Source organism: Micromonas commoda, chromosome 8 (genome assembly GCF_000090985.2).
Source record: "Micromonas commoda chromosome 8, complete sequence".
Lineage (NCBI taxonomy): Eukaryota > Viridiplantae > Chlorophyta > Mamiellophyceae > Mamiellales > Mamiellaceae > Micromonas > Micromonas commoda.
The window spans coordinates 463466-476058 of NC_013045.1; the positions used below are offsets into that span (position 1 = coordinate 463466).

The 12593-nt window shown below is 63.8% G+C and overlaps 6 protein-coding genes across 6 annotated transcripts; 3 read left to right on the forward strand and 3 right to left on the reverse strand.

The window, feature by feature from the left end:
• The first annotated feature begins 369 nt into the window (after nt 1-369).
• Nucleotides 370-2081, forward strand: MICPUN_60638 (predicted protein). The gene is made up of 2 exons (XM_002507842.1): nt 370-664; nt 835-2081. The coding sequence occupies exons 1-2, from the start codon at nt 428-430 to the stop codon at nt 1882-1884; spliced, it is 1287 nt and encodes a 428-aa protein (XP_002507888.1). The 5' UTR covers nt 370-427; the 3' UTR covers nt 1885-2081.
• Nucleotides 2051-2957, reverse strand: MICPUN_60639 (predicted protein). The gene has a single exon (XM_002508131.1). The coding sequence runs from the start codon at nt 2931-2933 to the stop codon at nt 2130-2132; it is 804 nt and encodes a 267-aa protein (XP_002508177.1). The 5' UTR covers nt 2934-2957; the 3' UTR covers nt 2051-2129.
• A 1059-nt stretch (nt 2958-4016) lies between these two features.
• Nucleotides 4017-5403, forward strand: MICPUN_101847 (predicted protein; the record flags this gene model as incomplete). Its single annotated transcript, XM_002507843.1, has 2 exons — nt 4017-4226; nt 4336-5403. The coding sequence occupies 2 exons, from the start codon at nt 4017-4019 to the stop codon at nt 5401-5403; spliced, it is 1278 nt and encodes a 425-aa protein (XP_002507889.1).
• A 37-nt stretch (nt 5404-5440) lies between these two features.
• MICPUN_84577 (predicted protein) lies at nt 5441-6499 on the reverse strand (the record flags this gene model as incomplete). The annotated part of the gene is made up of 2 exons (XM_002508132.1): nt 5441-5763; nt 5866-6499. The coding sequence occupies 2 exons, from the start codon at nt 6497-6499 to the stop codon at nt 5441-5443; spliced, it is 957 nt and encodes a 318-aa protein (XP_002508178.1).
• A 1173-nt stretch (nt 6500-7672) lies between these two features.
• MICPUN_101849 (predicted protein) lies at nt 7673-9926 on the reverse strand (the record flags this gene model as incomplete). The annotated part of the gene is made up of 2 exons (XM_002508133.1): nt 7673-9733; nt 9831-9926. The coding sequence occupies 2 exons, from the start codon at nt 9924-9926 to the stop codon at nt 7673-7675; spliced, it is 2157 nt and encodes a 718-aa protein (XP_002508179.1).
• Nucleotides 9927-10648: 722 nt separating this feature from the next.
• Nucleotides 10649-12544, forward strand: MICPUN_97749 (predicted protein; the record flags this gene model as incomplete). The annotated part of the gene is made up of 1 exon (XM_002507844.1): nt 10649-12544. One exon carries the CDS (start codon nt 10649-10651, stop codon nt 12542-12544), a length of 1896 nt encoding a protein of 631 aa, XP_002507890.1.
• Nucleotides 12545-12593: the final 49 nt, after the last annotated feature.

The following is a 12593-nucleotide window of genomic DNA, read 5'->3' on the forward strand; positions in this document are numbered from 1 at the left end:
CTGCTACCTCAGCAGGCAGCTGCGATGCACGAACGCCGAGCTGCAGGGCTTCACGAGCGGCTCGTCGCCCTCATTGTATGGCGAGTGTAAAGCGCCGGTTCGTGGTTCTCTCGGAAGCGCAACTCGCGGGAAATTCGGCGAGTTAATGACCCCGAGAGGGAACAGACCCCAACCGTCGTATGGGCAAATACCCTCTCGGTAGGAACTTTCGTCGAAAAATCCAGCAAGATGTTAAAAAAATCTGATTGGTTGCTTGCGTCACGCTGACGATGGCCCTCACTCTACGCCACTCTGACCCGCGCTGTTGCGCGGTGAACGTGCCGGCTCCTTCAGACGGTGCGGGGTTCAACTCCCCCAGCATCGTATCGACGATTCGATCTTTCGACCGGGCGCGAAAGCCCCCCAACCCTGACGCGGCGCGGCGACCATGGAAGTCGACTCGACCCTCCCCGGCGGTGCGATAAAGGTGGAGTGGCCCAGGAGCGGAGAGGGCAACGTGCTCCGGCTCGAGGAGGCGTACCAGGGGCGCGCGATGTTCGTGAAAGTGAAGTGCCTCGTCGGAGACGCTCCGTCCGAGCTCTCGCACCACCCCGAGCTGCGCCTCCGCTTCCCGCCGAGGCCCGGCAACGGCGCCCCTCTTATCGCGAACGGGGTGAGCATTCAGGTGAGAAAGTTCCTCTGGGATAACAAACTGGGGGAAAAAGTAACTTTTCCCGCGCGCCCCAACCTCGCCCGCGCCGTATCGCGGCGCGCGGGGTTCGTATCGTCGCCGACCCTTCGCTCGTCTTCTCGCCGCCGCGCGCTAACTTCCACTCCCGCCCGATCTTTGCGCAGGCGCGCGATGACGTGGAGGTTCTCCTGAAGAGGGACAGGGCGGGCTGCTACGTCTCCATGGACGAGTTGGTTCTGTTCGAGTCGATACGTTTTGAGATTTCGTGCGAGAAGGAGCGTTGGGCCACCGGCAGGGTGGTGCGCAACGACGCCGAGGGCGATTTCGTCGCCGACGACGGGGCGTGGTCCCTCGAGCTGAACCCCTCGGGTTCCGCGTTGGGTTCCACCGCCGCGCAATGGGGTCGCGCCTGCGTCGACCTCGACGCGTCGCCCGGAGCCGCCGAAGATGCATTCGCGATGAGATCCCAAACGATCCACTCGGGTCTCTCCTCGGCGCTCGGCGCGGGTGCACACGACGGGGGATGCGCACTGGGTCTGGAGCTGTGCCTGGTGGGGACGTGCGACGGGAGGCACACGTGCATGACTCGGGAGAGCGCGCTGCAGTGGTGGAAGGTGACGAGCCCGCGATCCTTCGTCCAGCGGCCCAGCCTCGACGCCATCGTGGAGCTGCACGACTGGCCCGAGACTGGCAGCGACGACGAGGACGGAAGCGGGGAGTCTGCGCCCAGCGACGTGGACGACATCGACATTCACGCCACGTCCGACATCGACCCAAACCGTGCATCGACTCAAACGTGCTCCCCTTCGAACGGCAACGGCGTCGGTGTCCTCGACGCAAACGGCGAACCAACCGACGCGTTTGACGGCGCGAGGGCTCCACTTCGAACGGCGCCGTGGAGTCTGGTGCCGTGGAAAGGGGAGATGAGCCTCTTCGACCGCGCGGAGCTGCTGCGGAACGTTCGCAAGAAGTACGAGGATCTCATGCACGAGTACCACTCCACGAACACGGAGGACAAGACGGGCGCTTCGAACGATCTGTTCACCGGCGAGCTCACCTGGTTCAGCGCCGGGATCAGGATCGGCGTCGGGCTCGGGTTGGGGGTCTGCCTGGGCCTGGGTCTCGGGCTCGGAGTGCTGGTTAACGGGTACAAGGTGAGCCGGGACCGTCTGAGCAACATGAAACAGGCGCTGAGGCTGGGGTACAGGAGGTGAGATACGACGAAACAAATCACACGACCGGAGGAACACGCTTGTTTTCGCGGACTGCGGAGCGGAGGGGAAGTCGCAGACTGCCCCGCGGGGACGTGACGCCAACACGTCTTTCGCCCCACCTGGCTCTGATGAGAAATAGTTCGATACGTAATGACGATGAAGTTTTCCGCTTCTTGAATGTGATGATTTTGTATGCGACTTCAGGGCCTAGTACCCTGAAACAACCCCCTAAAACCCCCTAACACTTAGTTTGAACCCAGCTGCATGAGGAGCTGCATCAGCCACTTCTGCGTCGCCACATCGTCCTTGAGACAGGCGGTGAAGTTCGGGTCCCGCAGCTGATCCGGGAAGCACTGGCGGAGGCACTCCCGCGCCCGCGGGTTGTCAGACAGTCGCAAGTAGCACCTGATGATGTGCTTCAGGAGCCTCACCGACGGCTGTTCCGCGAGCATGGTGACCATCCCGCCCAGCACAGTGCCCACGGCGTAGCATCGTTCGGCGGTGGCGCATATGTAGTTCAATCCGACCTCATCGCTCAGAATCTTCTGCACGATGAACGTGGCGACCGTCTTGGACAGCTCGCTCCCGAGCTCCATGGTCCTCAGGCACAGCGGGATGATCTCCGTGGAGAGCAAAAAGTTGATCACGTCGGTGTCGTCAACCTTGACCAGCGCGCCTATGACGCCCAGGGACGTGAGCCGGAGGTACTCGAACGGCCTCGTTTTGCTCACCGTGTTCAGGAAAGGGTACAGGAACAGGGGGATGTGCGCGTTGAGAAAGAACGCGCGGGTGTCTGGGTGCGACGCGACGCACTGCAGGAGCGCGAGCGCGTTGCACACCCTGTTGGACGCGTGGTTCGTGAGCGACGGCGGCGAGAGCAGGGGATAGATGGACACGATCTCCTGGACCAGCGCGGGGATGACGCCGAAGGAGTGCCACAAGATGGGCGCCAAGTCCGTGAACATGTCCCTCTTCTTGCTCAGGTCCAGCAGCGCATTCTCGCGCGTCTCCGGATCTTGGAGCGCCGCGACGAGAGCCTCCATGGACATCGTGCCCGCACCGTTTCGCGCCCCGCGGCCGCCCTTCGCTCTCTACCGAAGCGGCGCTCGCCCTCTACTAAGTGTGCGTCCTCTCGTCGTGCGCTCGAAACTTCCGCCGAAGGATCCCGTCTCCGCGGATCGCGCCTCGACCGATTCGCGCCCGCGCGCCCCGGGGCAACTGGCCGCAGCCGCTCCTCGGACCTCTCCGCGCGGCGCGCGCGCGCGTGATCGGCCGGCGTGGGGCTCAGGCGCGCGGGTCGACGCGACTTGAACGGTACCTGGGATACCTCTCGTGCGACCGGGTGACCTTGGTGACCTCGCCACCGGAGCGCCGCGCCGCTCAATCGTCTGTGCGCGAGGGTCGCAGCGATTATTTACCCATAACTTTTATCAGCGCGAGTGCAAACCTCTCTTTGCACTTGACTCGGGCTGTGGGCGGGGGGGGCTTGGGGCGGGAGAAAAAAAACATACCTTGAGGTACCTTCGTACCTTCGTGTGATCGAAAATAGAACGAACGATCTCACGAACAAAAAACCCGAACTAAATTTGAACAATTTCGGAATCGAAGAGGAGAACGTGTTTTTCATTGGTCCGAGGATCCCGTGGACAAATGGAAAGGCGTGCTGATGAGAGACGAATTCAACCCAAACTTTTCTGAACGGGTGGGGGTTAGGAGTCCCTTCCTACGAGTCCCTTCCTAAATCTGTCCACGGTAGGAAGTCTGGCAGCACACGGGGGCTCCTACGAAATCAACTGAGAAATCACCCGAAATTTCATTGAGCACGTGTTGATGAGCAAAAAAAACGTGGGGCAAATAGATCAACCTTCCTCGGTCTAAAATGGACTCTCAAAAATCTCTAATATTCACCAGCGCACGAGTAGAACGATAGAATAGACGACGCATAACGACGGAATTGTAGCAGTTCGCGTGCCGCGACTTCCCACACGCGCATCAGGCCGAAAAGCGGGAATATCTGAGCCCAGGGACCTTTCCGGCGCTGCTTACGCGTGCGTTTCGCCGGACCGGGAACGATCGGGCGCGCGAAGAATTGTGTGACCGTGTCGCACCGCGGCAATTTACGTAAGGGGGTCATGGACCCGCCGAGCTCGGGGGCGGCGGTCGGACTGACGTCGAACCCGACGCAAGGAACGTGCCATAAGTGCGCGGCACCGCTTGGCAGGGGTAACCGCGCGACCGCTAGATGTCCGAGGTGCGGCCTGACGTACCACACCACCGACTGCGGCCAGCGCTACGCAAACACGGGGCTCGACAAGAAAGTGAGCCTGGAAGATTGCCCGAAGGTGAGGAGCACCCCCGAGAGATTTTTCCATCCTCACCCCTGGTCCCCCTTCCTCCATCTCGACACATCCCTTCTCCTGACACTTCTCCTCCGCCGCGTTCGCCTCGCAGTGCACCAAGCTGTGCCTCTGCGCGAACGGTCCCGTGTTGTGCCACGCCGGCAGGCTCAAGTTCAGAAGGAAGGCTGGGAACGTCGACGTCGGCAGGGGCGTGGGTACGGCTGCGGGTACCGCCGCCGCCGCCGCGAAAGGGCCCAGCGGGTCGGGTCTGGGCTCCCCCGTCCTCGGCACGGGTGACGCGGGCATGAACACGGCGGGACTCAGGGCCCTCGGAGGGATCGGGGGACTCGGCGTGCTCGCCAACCTCGGAGGGAACGGAGGAATGAACACCGCGGGCTTGGGGCTCAATCCATCCATGTACAGGCTCGGTCAGCAGCAGCAGCAGCAGCAGCAACAACAGCAGCAGCAGCAACAACAACAACAGTTGGACAACTCGGTGATGACGATCCTGCTGTCGCTCAACGCTCAGCTCCAGGCGGAGAACGCCAGCCTCAGGCAGACACTCGAGGAACTGACCTTGAAAGTCGGGACGCAGATCGTGGTGTGCAAACAGTGTCACACCCCCGCGCGCCTCGCCGACCTCTTGAGCGCCACGATGGGCGGTGGACAACAAACCGCGCAGATGGACGCGTTGCGACGAGCCAGTCTGCAGCAAGCGCAGCTCGCGGCGGCGATGTCCGGCGGGAGTTTCGCGGGAGTGGGCGGTTCGTCCGGAGCCGGTTTGAGCGCTCAAAGTTGGCTGGGCGCGGGGCTGCTGGGCGCGGGCAATGGACTGCCGGGCGTCGCGGGGCTCGCGGGGGGCGTGAGGGCAGGCGACGGCGGCGTGATGGGCGGGAGGTTCGGTGCCGGTCACGCGATCAACGATCCGAAGGCTTCGCTCGGCGGGCTCTCCAGGCTGGAGGCTCTTTCCAAAATTCAGGCGCAGGCCAACTCCGCGCAGAACAGAGCAAGACCCGGCGACGTCAACGGTTTGAAACGGCCGGCTGAGGGTGAAGCGGGGCCCGCAGGAGAAGAGACTGTCGGTACGCAAGAATTACCAGAGATGAAGAAGTTGAGGGAATCCGGGCCGGATGAACAGCCCGCGGAGGACTCGATCTTACCGTTGGGGCGGGACGTGTAGTCGAGTTGAGTGCTTTGGTGTTGTCATATTTATTTGATCATTTGCGGTGGTCCGGTGGGTTAAATGCGCGCTCGTCAGCTTTCGACCACAAGAAGGCGGAGCAGAACAACCAATCCGGGGAAACCACGTGCCTGCCGTTCTCCTTTGCCCACTGGCACTTCCCCGTACCCCAGGTCTTCGCCACCACGTGTGATGTGTTTGGACCAGGTTGCGTCTCGCACCTGGCGCCAAACTGCTCCGCTAGTCGCCACATCTTTTGCTCGTGCGGAGGGGCGTCCAGCGGGAACACGCCGGAGAAGACCAGCCCGGTTCCCGCGAGAACCTTTTTCTTCTCGAGCGCGAGTATCTCCGGGACGGTCACTGGAACCTGGGGATCCCTGCGGCCGGGAGTCGTCTCCAGCTCGGTTGACTCCGGCTTCTCCCGCGCCTCATTGTCCGTGTCTTCTGACTCCGAATCCAAACCCCGGGCGAGCTCCGCCATCGCGGCATCCTTCGCCTTTTTGTTCGCGAGCGCGAGGTGCCCGGCCCTCTCGGCGAAGAAGTCCTGGTGCACCCGCCGCAAAACCTCAAACGCAGCGGCGAGCGTGCTCCGATCTGCAATCTCGTCAACCTTCTTCTCCAGCAGGGACGCCCCATTCCGCCAAACCCCGAACTGCTTCAGCGCCGACGGGAAGTAGAGGTACCGATCGATCTCGATGAGGTTTTCCTCGTGATCCGGCCACACTCCGACGTGATCATCGAGCACCACGGCGATGGAATCAAGGCCGGAGAGCTCGCCGTCCAGTCGCTTCTTGTCGGCGGGCTGCAACTCGCCAAACTCGTCCATCTGTCCGAGCCCAATCACGGATCCTTTGATGTGCTGCCTGCCGGGGTCGATCAGCTGTCGCATCTCGTCGGCGTACGACTGGGTGCCCATGGTGATGACATGGACCTCAAACATGGACGCAACCTGCCGCAGGAATTTCTTAACCCCGGGCCTCAGCTTCGTCCAAATCTGAAGCCTCTCCACAAAGTGCAGGGTCCTACCCTCCGGGCCCAGTCCCTTCTCGTGATCAAGCCTGAACTTGAGCAAACTCCTCTCCGGCTCTTCGTCCATCTCCGTGGACATGCAAGAGTTGAGAAGCGTGTGATCCAGGTCCAGGACGAGCGCGAGCTTCCGACGCTCGAGCAGCTTGAGCACGGCGCGACTCGCCCTCGTCGCGGGCGGTCCCGTCGCGTGCGCCCGAACCACGCGAGGTTCCCCCCACCCGGGGTTCACCCTCCGGGACGCTCGCGTCACCCCAGCCTCACCAGGCGCGGTTCCCTTCGTCTCCCCGCCGCCGATCCCGACGTCGTCCGAGAAGACCCGGTGCGCGGCCTCCTGCAGGCTCGGTCGAGCGCTCAGCACCGGGGACACAATCGGCTCGTCATCCGACGACTCACCGAGGCCGTCCGACTCCCCGAGGCCGTCCGACTCCCCGAGGCCGTCCGACTCCCCGAGGCCGGACGACTCCCCGAGGCCGGACGACCCCTCCGGCGTTGGAGGGTCCGCCCCGGCGCCCCCCTCGTTCCCCTCGTTCCCCTCGGACCACCGCCGCGAGGTGGGGATGTCGTCGTCGCGCACCTCGCCCTCCTCCTCGCTGCTCGACTCGATGACGTCCACGGCGGCGCTCACCGCGCGCGCGTGCGCCGCCCCCACCTCCGCGTCGGGGCTCGCCGCTCGTTTCGCCCTCCCCACGCCGCGCCGCGATGTGCGACGCGTCTTCTTTCGCTTCCTCCGCGGGGTTCCTTCCTTGGCCCCCGTCCCATCGCCGTTCGCGGCCCCGTTTTCACTCGCCCGGCGCGTCGCGAAGTGCGCGCCGTGAGACCCGTATCCACCAGCCGGGGCGTGCCCCTCCATCCCACCGGGCGGTGCGGGTAGAGGCGTAAACACGCCCCTGCCCGACGTGGACGCGCCCCCGGCGCCCCCCGCTCGCGGCGGCGGGAGGGGCGCCACCGCCGCCGGTCCGTCCCTGCCCGACGCAGATGCGCCGCCTGCGGCCCCCGCCCGCGGCGGCGGGAGAGGCAGAACACCGAACGGCTTGGCCGTGACGGACGAAGGAGGAGGAGGAAGAGGGTTTACACCCGTCCCTCCCTCTCCTCTGGCGTTGGGCCGCATCCCTCCGCCCGGCTGTGCTAAAAAGTGAGCGAGTGTGCCAAGCCTCTTCAGTGTTTTGAGAGCGTCTGTGTCGACGGCACCCTCCTCTTCAATCGTCACAGACCGTCTATCTATCTATACGCCGGGCGCGCTTCACAACTTCATGCGCTTCTTACGCCCCCCGCCGCCCCCCTCGCCGTCCTCCTCCTCACCGGCGCGCTTGCCGCCGCCGCCCCCCTCGCCGCCGCCCTTCCCTTCTCCGAAGGCGACGTCAACCTTGTCGCCGTACTTCTCCTTCATCATCTTGTGCAGGCTGCCGAGCTCGGAGTTTATCTTCTGGTCCCTCTCCCTCTCCAGCGCCTTGAGATCCGGTTTACCCCCCTTCGCGCCGGGACCCGCCCTGCCCGCTTTGCCCCCGGGTTTAGGGCCCTTGGTATCCGCGCCGCCGTCGGCGGCGTCCTCCGCCTCTTTTTTCTTTCGCCCGTCAGCCTCGTCGTCGCTCTCGTAAGCGTTGGCGCCGTAATCCCCAAAACCACCGGCGTAACACTCGCCGTACCCGTCGTCCGCGGCGAGCGACATCTCCGCGCGGCGCTCCAGCTCAGCTTTCGCCGCCGCGGCGTCCATCGGCTTGTCGCCGCTTGGACGGAGCTTGACCTTCTCCTTGGTTAGGATTCCCCTCTCCTTCTCCCTCGCCGCCTCCGCCGCCTCCTCTCGCTCCTGAAGCTTGACCGAGTGCGCGGAGATTGCGAGCGCGAAGTCGGGAATCGTCTGAAGGTACTCGCTCGCCGCGTTGGGATCCCATCGCTCCGCGCCCTCCCGCGTCACCGTCCCCGCGGCGACGTATCTGGCGTAGTATTCCTTCCACGGGTCGATGGACCGAAAGTCCGGCGCAGGCGGCGCGGGCAGGGGACCGGCGAGGCCGTAGACGTCCTCGATCACGGGTCCGTCCGCTTTCTTGGCCTCCTCTTTCTTGTACGTCTTTCTCCCGGAGAAACCGTCGTGCGTGGGCTCGTCCTCCCCGAAGATGGACGCCTTATTCTTGTCGCCTTCTTGAGCCAAACTTGTCACCGTCGGCTCGTAATCCTTCCCGGCGTCTCCGAAGATGTCCTCGTCCGAGTCCGGTTCAGTCGCGAGTTTCCGGGCGCGTTCCTCCTCCTCCGCGAGCTCCCTCGCACGGGCAGCCGCGGCGGCGGCTTCCGCCTCCCTCGCCGCTTTTTTCTTCGATTTCTTATCCTTGCCCTTCGAGTTCTCGTCTGGGATCGGCCACGTCCCGGCGTCCACGTGCTTCTTAAAAATCTTTGCGACGTCTAGCAGCAACTCCTTGTCCTTTTCGGATACGAACTGGTAGTCGGGTCCGAACATCCTGTGGCTGGGCGGCTCCGACATCGGCCGCATCACGGTCGTGACCGTGTCGGTCGGATCGTCGAGGTCGAACCTAAACGCCAGCCTGCCCGACGCGAACTTCTCGTTTGGAACAATCGGGCCGAGATCCTTGGGTGGGGGCACGTACGGCGGGCGCACAGCCTCCGACTCGGGCTTCAAAAACGCCTCCGGGGGTTTGTCCGGGTCGTCCAGGTTGAACCTATACGCCAGTCTGCCCGACGCAAAGTCCGGATGGACGTCCTTCGGGTCGGGTACCTTGCTCGACTCGATGACCCAGTCGTACAGGTTCCGCGCCATGTCGCTGTGGAAAACGAGCTCCCTTCCGTCCTCGTCGAATCTTCGCCCGTCGTCCTCGGGCTTCGGCGGCTCCGATTTCTTCTCCCCGGGAATCTTCTCCTCCCCCGATACCTTATCTTCCGGTTTCTCCCTCTCGGCGTGCGCGTCGTCCTTCTCCTTCTCTTTCATCTCGGCGCGGACCTTGCGAAGAAGCGCAAAATCCAATCCCTTGACGAGGTGCGTGTGCTCCATGTCGCCTCCCAGGTACTTAGACTCCTCGATGGACAGCTGGCGGAGCTCGTCCTGTGCACCGGGCGGCGCGTAACCCGGAACCTTCCCCGGGACCGCCCCGGGGAAGAGCGCCTGATCGCCCACGTAGTCCGGGTTGGCCTCCTCGCGCCTCTCCTTGGCTCGGTCGCGATACGTCGGGCCCTCGGGCTCGTCCTCGACGGGCTTCGGGCGGGGTTTGGGCTTGAACTTTGGCTTGGGTCTCTGGAACTCGCCGCGGTTCCCACCCCTGCCGCCGCCGCCGACGGCCCTCGGCGTCATCAGAAGCTGCGCGGGTTGAAAGGGTCGGTGTTGTCAGATCTCGGAGCATAGATTTGTCAAAAAGCAGAATCGTCAGTCGTTGCGCCTTCGGAGGGGCACGCACCTTTCGAAAGTCGGCATTCGACTTTGGCTTGGGCTTTTCGGGCACCGGATTGGCATAATCCGGCGCCAGCGGATTGGACACATCGTCCGCCCCCATCGCGCCCCGCCTGAGGTCTCGACGCCTTCGACCGCAACTGTGCAGAACCCTCGGGATTTTTGGGCTCGTGCTCTTCACAAAAAAGTTTTTAGCCTGAGAGTGGGCATTTGCCATGATGGGTCCGGTCCGGTCGAGCGAAATTAAACCGTCGATCTTTGAGTTAAAAATGTACCGCGCAGTTTAGTCCGAGGCCTGATGGCCGACGGCTGAGAAAATCGGACGCAACGGCGGGAGTCGGCGCCGTCTTTCGCCAACGCATTTCAACCATCACAGCAGTAGTAGTCGTTTGCGTGACGCATTCGAACACGCTTGCTAGTTTTCACCACACCGTCGAGAGAACGCTCCGAGGCTGCCCCAGCCCGGCAAAGTCCGAGAGCTAAGCCCGAAGAGCGCGCAACTCGCGTCACCAAGCGACCGCCGCCACAACAATGCAGAAGGTTGCCAAGAAATCGAAGAAGGTGGAGGAGCCCGCGGACATGCAGGAGCCCGGCAAGCGCAAGCGCAAGGAGGTCGAGTCCACCAAGGCCATCGCTAAGGCGGGCAAGGCCTCCAAGCAGTCCAAGAAGAAGGACGAGGAGGACGCCGCGGTCGCCGCCGCGAAGAAGAAGAAGAAAAAGCCGGTCGACTCCGATTCCGACAGCTCCGACACTGACTCGGACTCGGACTCGGACTCCTCCTCCAGCTCCTCCTCCAGCTCCTCGGACTCGGACTCCGACGAGCAGATGGCGCCCGAGACCCCCAAGGTTTCCAACGATGACGCTAAGGAAGCCTCCGACGGCGACGCCTCCGTCGACGAGAATCACGTCAGCAACTTCAACCTCTCCAAGGAGGTGTGCGCCAGGCTCGAGACCAAGGGAATCACCTCCCTGTACAGTATCCAGGCGCAGTGCTTCCAGCCCATTTTGGACGGTAAGGACCTGGTCGGCCGCGCGCGCACGGGCTGCGGCAAGACCCTCGCCTTTGTCCTTCCCATCGTCGAGGTCATCAACCGCGAGAATCCAATGCCCGCGTCCGGCCGCAGGGTGCAGGGCCGTCGGCCGGTGGTGGCGCTCCTCGCGCCCACCCGCGAGCTTGCCAAGCAGGTGCACTCCGACTTCCAGCACATCGGTCAGGCGTTCGGCCTCACCTCCATCTGCGTCTATGGCGGTGCCCCCTACGGCGAGCAGGAGCGCGCGCTGAGGCAGGGCTGCGACATCGTCATCGGCACCCCTGGCCGCGTCAAGGACCACCTCGACCGCAAGACGCTCTCCTTCGAGAAGCTCAGGTTCAGGGTGCTCGACGAGGCTGACGAGATGCTCAACATGGGATTCGTCGAGGACATCGAGACCATCCTGAACCACGCCAAGGACAACGCCAACCTCCAGACCGTGCTCTTCTCCGCCACGCTGCCCAAGTGGGTCGCGGACATCTCCAAGAGGTTCCTCGTCCCGGGGTACACCACCATCGACTTGGTGGGCGACGAGAAGCAGAAGGCATCCGGTTCCGTGCAACACATGCTCATCAACTGTCAATGGAGCGAACGGACCGACCTGGTGTGCGATCTCATCCGCGCCAAGGTCCCGGGCGATGGCCGCGTCATCGTCTTCTGCGACACCAAGCGCGACTGCGGCGAGCTCCAGGAGGCGCTCCAAAAGGAGCTCGAGAAGGGCGCGAAGGCTCTCCACGGCGACGTGAACCAGTCCCAGCGCGAGGTTGTGCTCGACGGATTCAGGAAGAACAAGTTTCAGACCCTCGTGGCGACGGATGTGGCGGCGCGCGGCCTCGACATCTCTGGTGTGGAGCTCGTGGTGCAGTGCGAGCCCCCCAAGGAGGCCGAGACGTACATCCACCGCTCCGGCCGCACCGGACGCGGCGGCGCCACCGGCATCTGCGTTACCTTGTGCACCCCGCGCAACGAGTGGGCCATCCCCAACATCGAGCGCAAGGGCGGGTTCAAGTTTGTCCGCATCGGTCCCCCGCAGCCCGCCGAGATGGTGGCGGCCGCGGCCAAGATTGTCATCCAGCAGGTGCGCGCTGTGCACAAGGGTGCGGCTAAGATGTTCATGGACGCCGCGCGCGAGCTCCTCGCCGAAGGTGCGGGCGAGCACGATGAGGGCGCCGACCCGACGGAAATGCTCGCCGCCGCACTCGCCAAACTCGCGGGTCACGGCGAGCTCCGCCAGAGGTCGCTGCTCACCTCCCACACCGGTCAGACCACCCTGCTGTTCACCGCCGGAAACAACACCGAGATTCGCACGCCGACATACGTGTGGAACTTTCTCAAACAACGCATGGACGAGAAGGACATCCAGCTCCGCAGGCTCACCCTCCAGGCGGACTCCAAGGGGGCAGTTTTTGACGTGCCGTCCGAGCTTCAGGAGAAGTTCCTGGCGCTCAGCGACACCAAGGGGCCCACGCCCATCACCATCTCGGTTTGCGAGGAGCTCCCGGAGCTGGTGATGAAACCGCAACAGTCCGGCGGTTACGGCGGCGGTCGCGGCGGCGGCGGTCGTGGCGGCTTTCAGGGACGCGGGGGTGGACGCGGGGGTTTCAGTCCCGGTGGCCGCGGAGGCCGGGGAGGCGGTGGGCGCTTCGGAGGTGGAGGTCGCGGCGGCGGGCGCGGAAGGGGCAGGTTCTAGAAAAAGTCCCCGTCCCCACACCAAGAGTTATTGGGATGTCGCGCGACGC

Excerpts from the sequence above, each read along its gene's own strand:
- MICPUN_60638 (XM_002507842.1), top strand. The coding sequence starts at position 428 with ATGGAAGTCGACTCGACCCTCCCCGGCGGTGCGATAAAGGTGGAGTGG. Across the intron at positions 665-834 it reads CGAACGGGGTGAGCATTCAG|GCGCGCGATGACGTGGAGGT; the intron begins GTGAGAAAGTTC and ends ATCTTTGCGCAG.
- MICPUN_60639 (XM_002508131.1), bottom strand. The coding sequence starts at position 2,933 with ATGTCCATGGAGGCTCTCGTCGCGGCGCTCCAAGATCCGGAGACGCGC.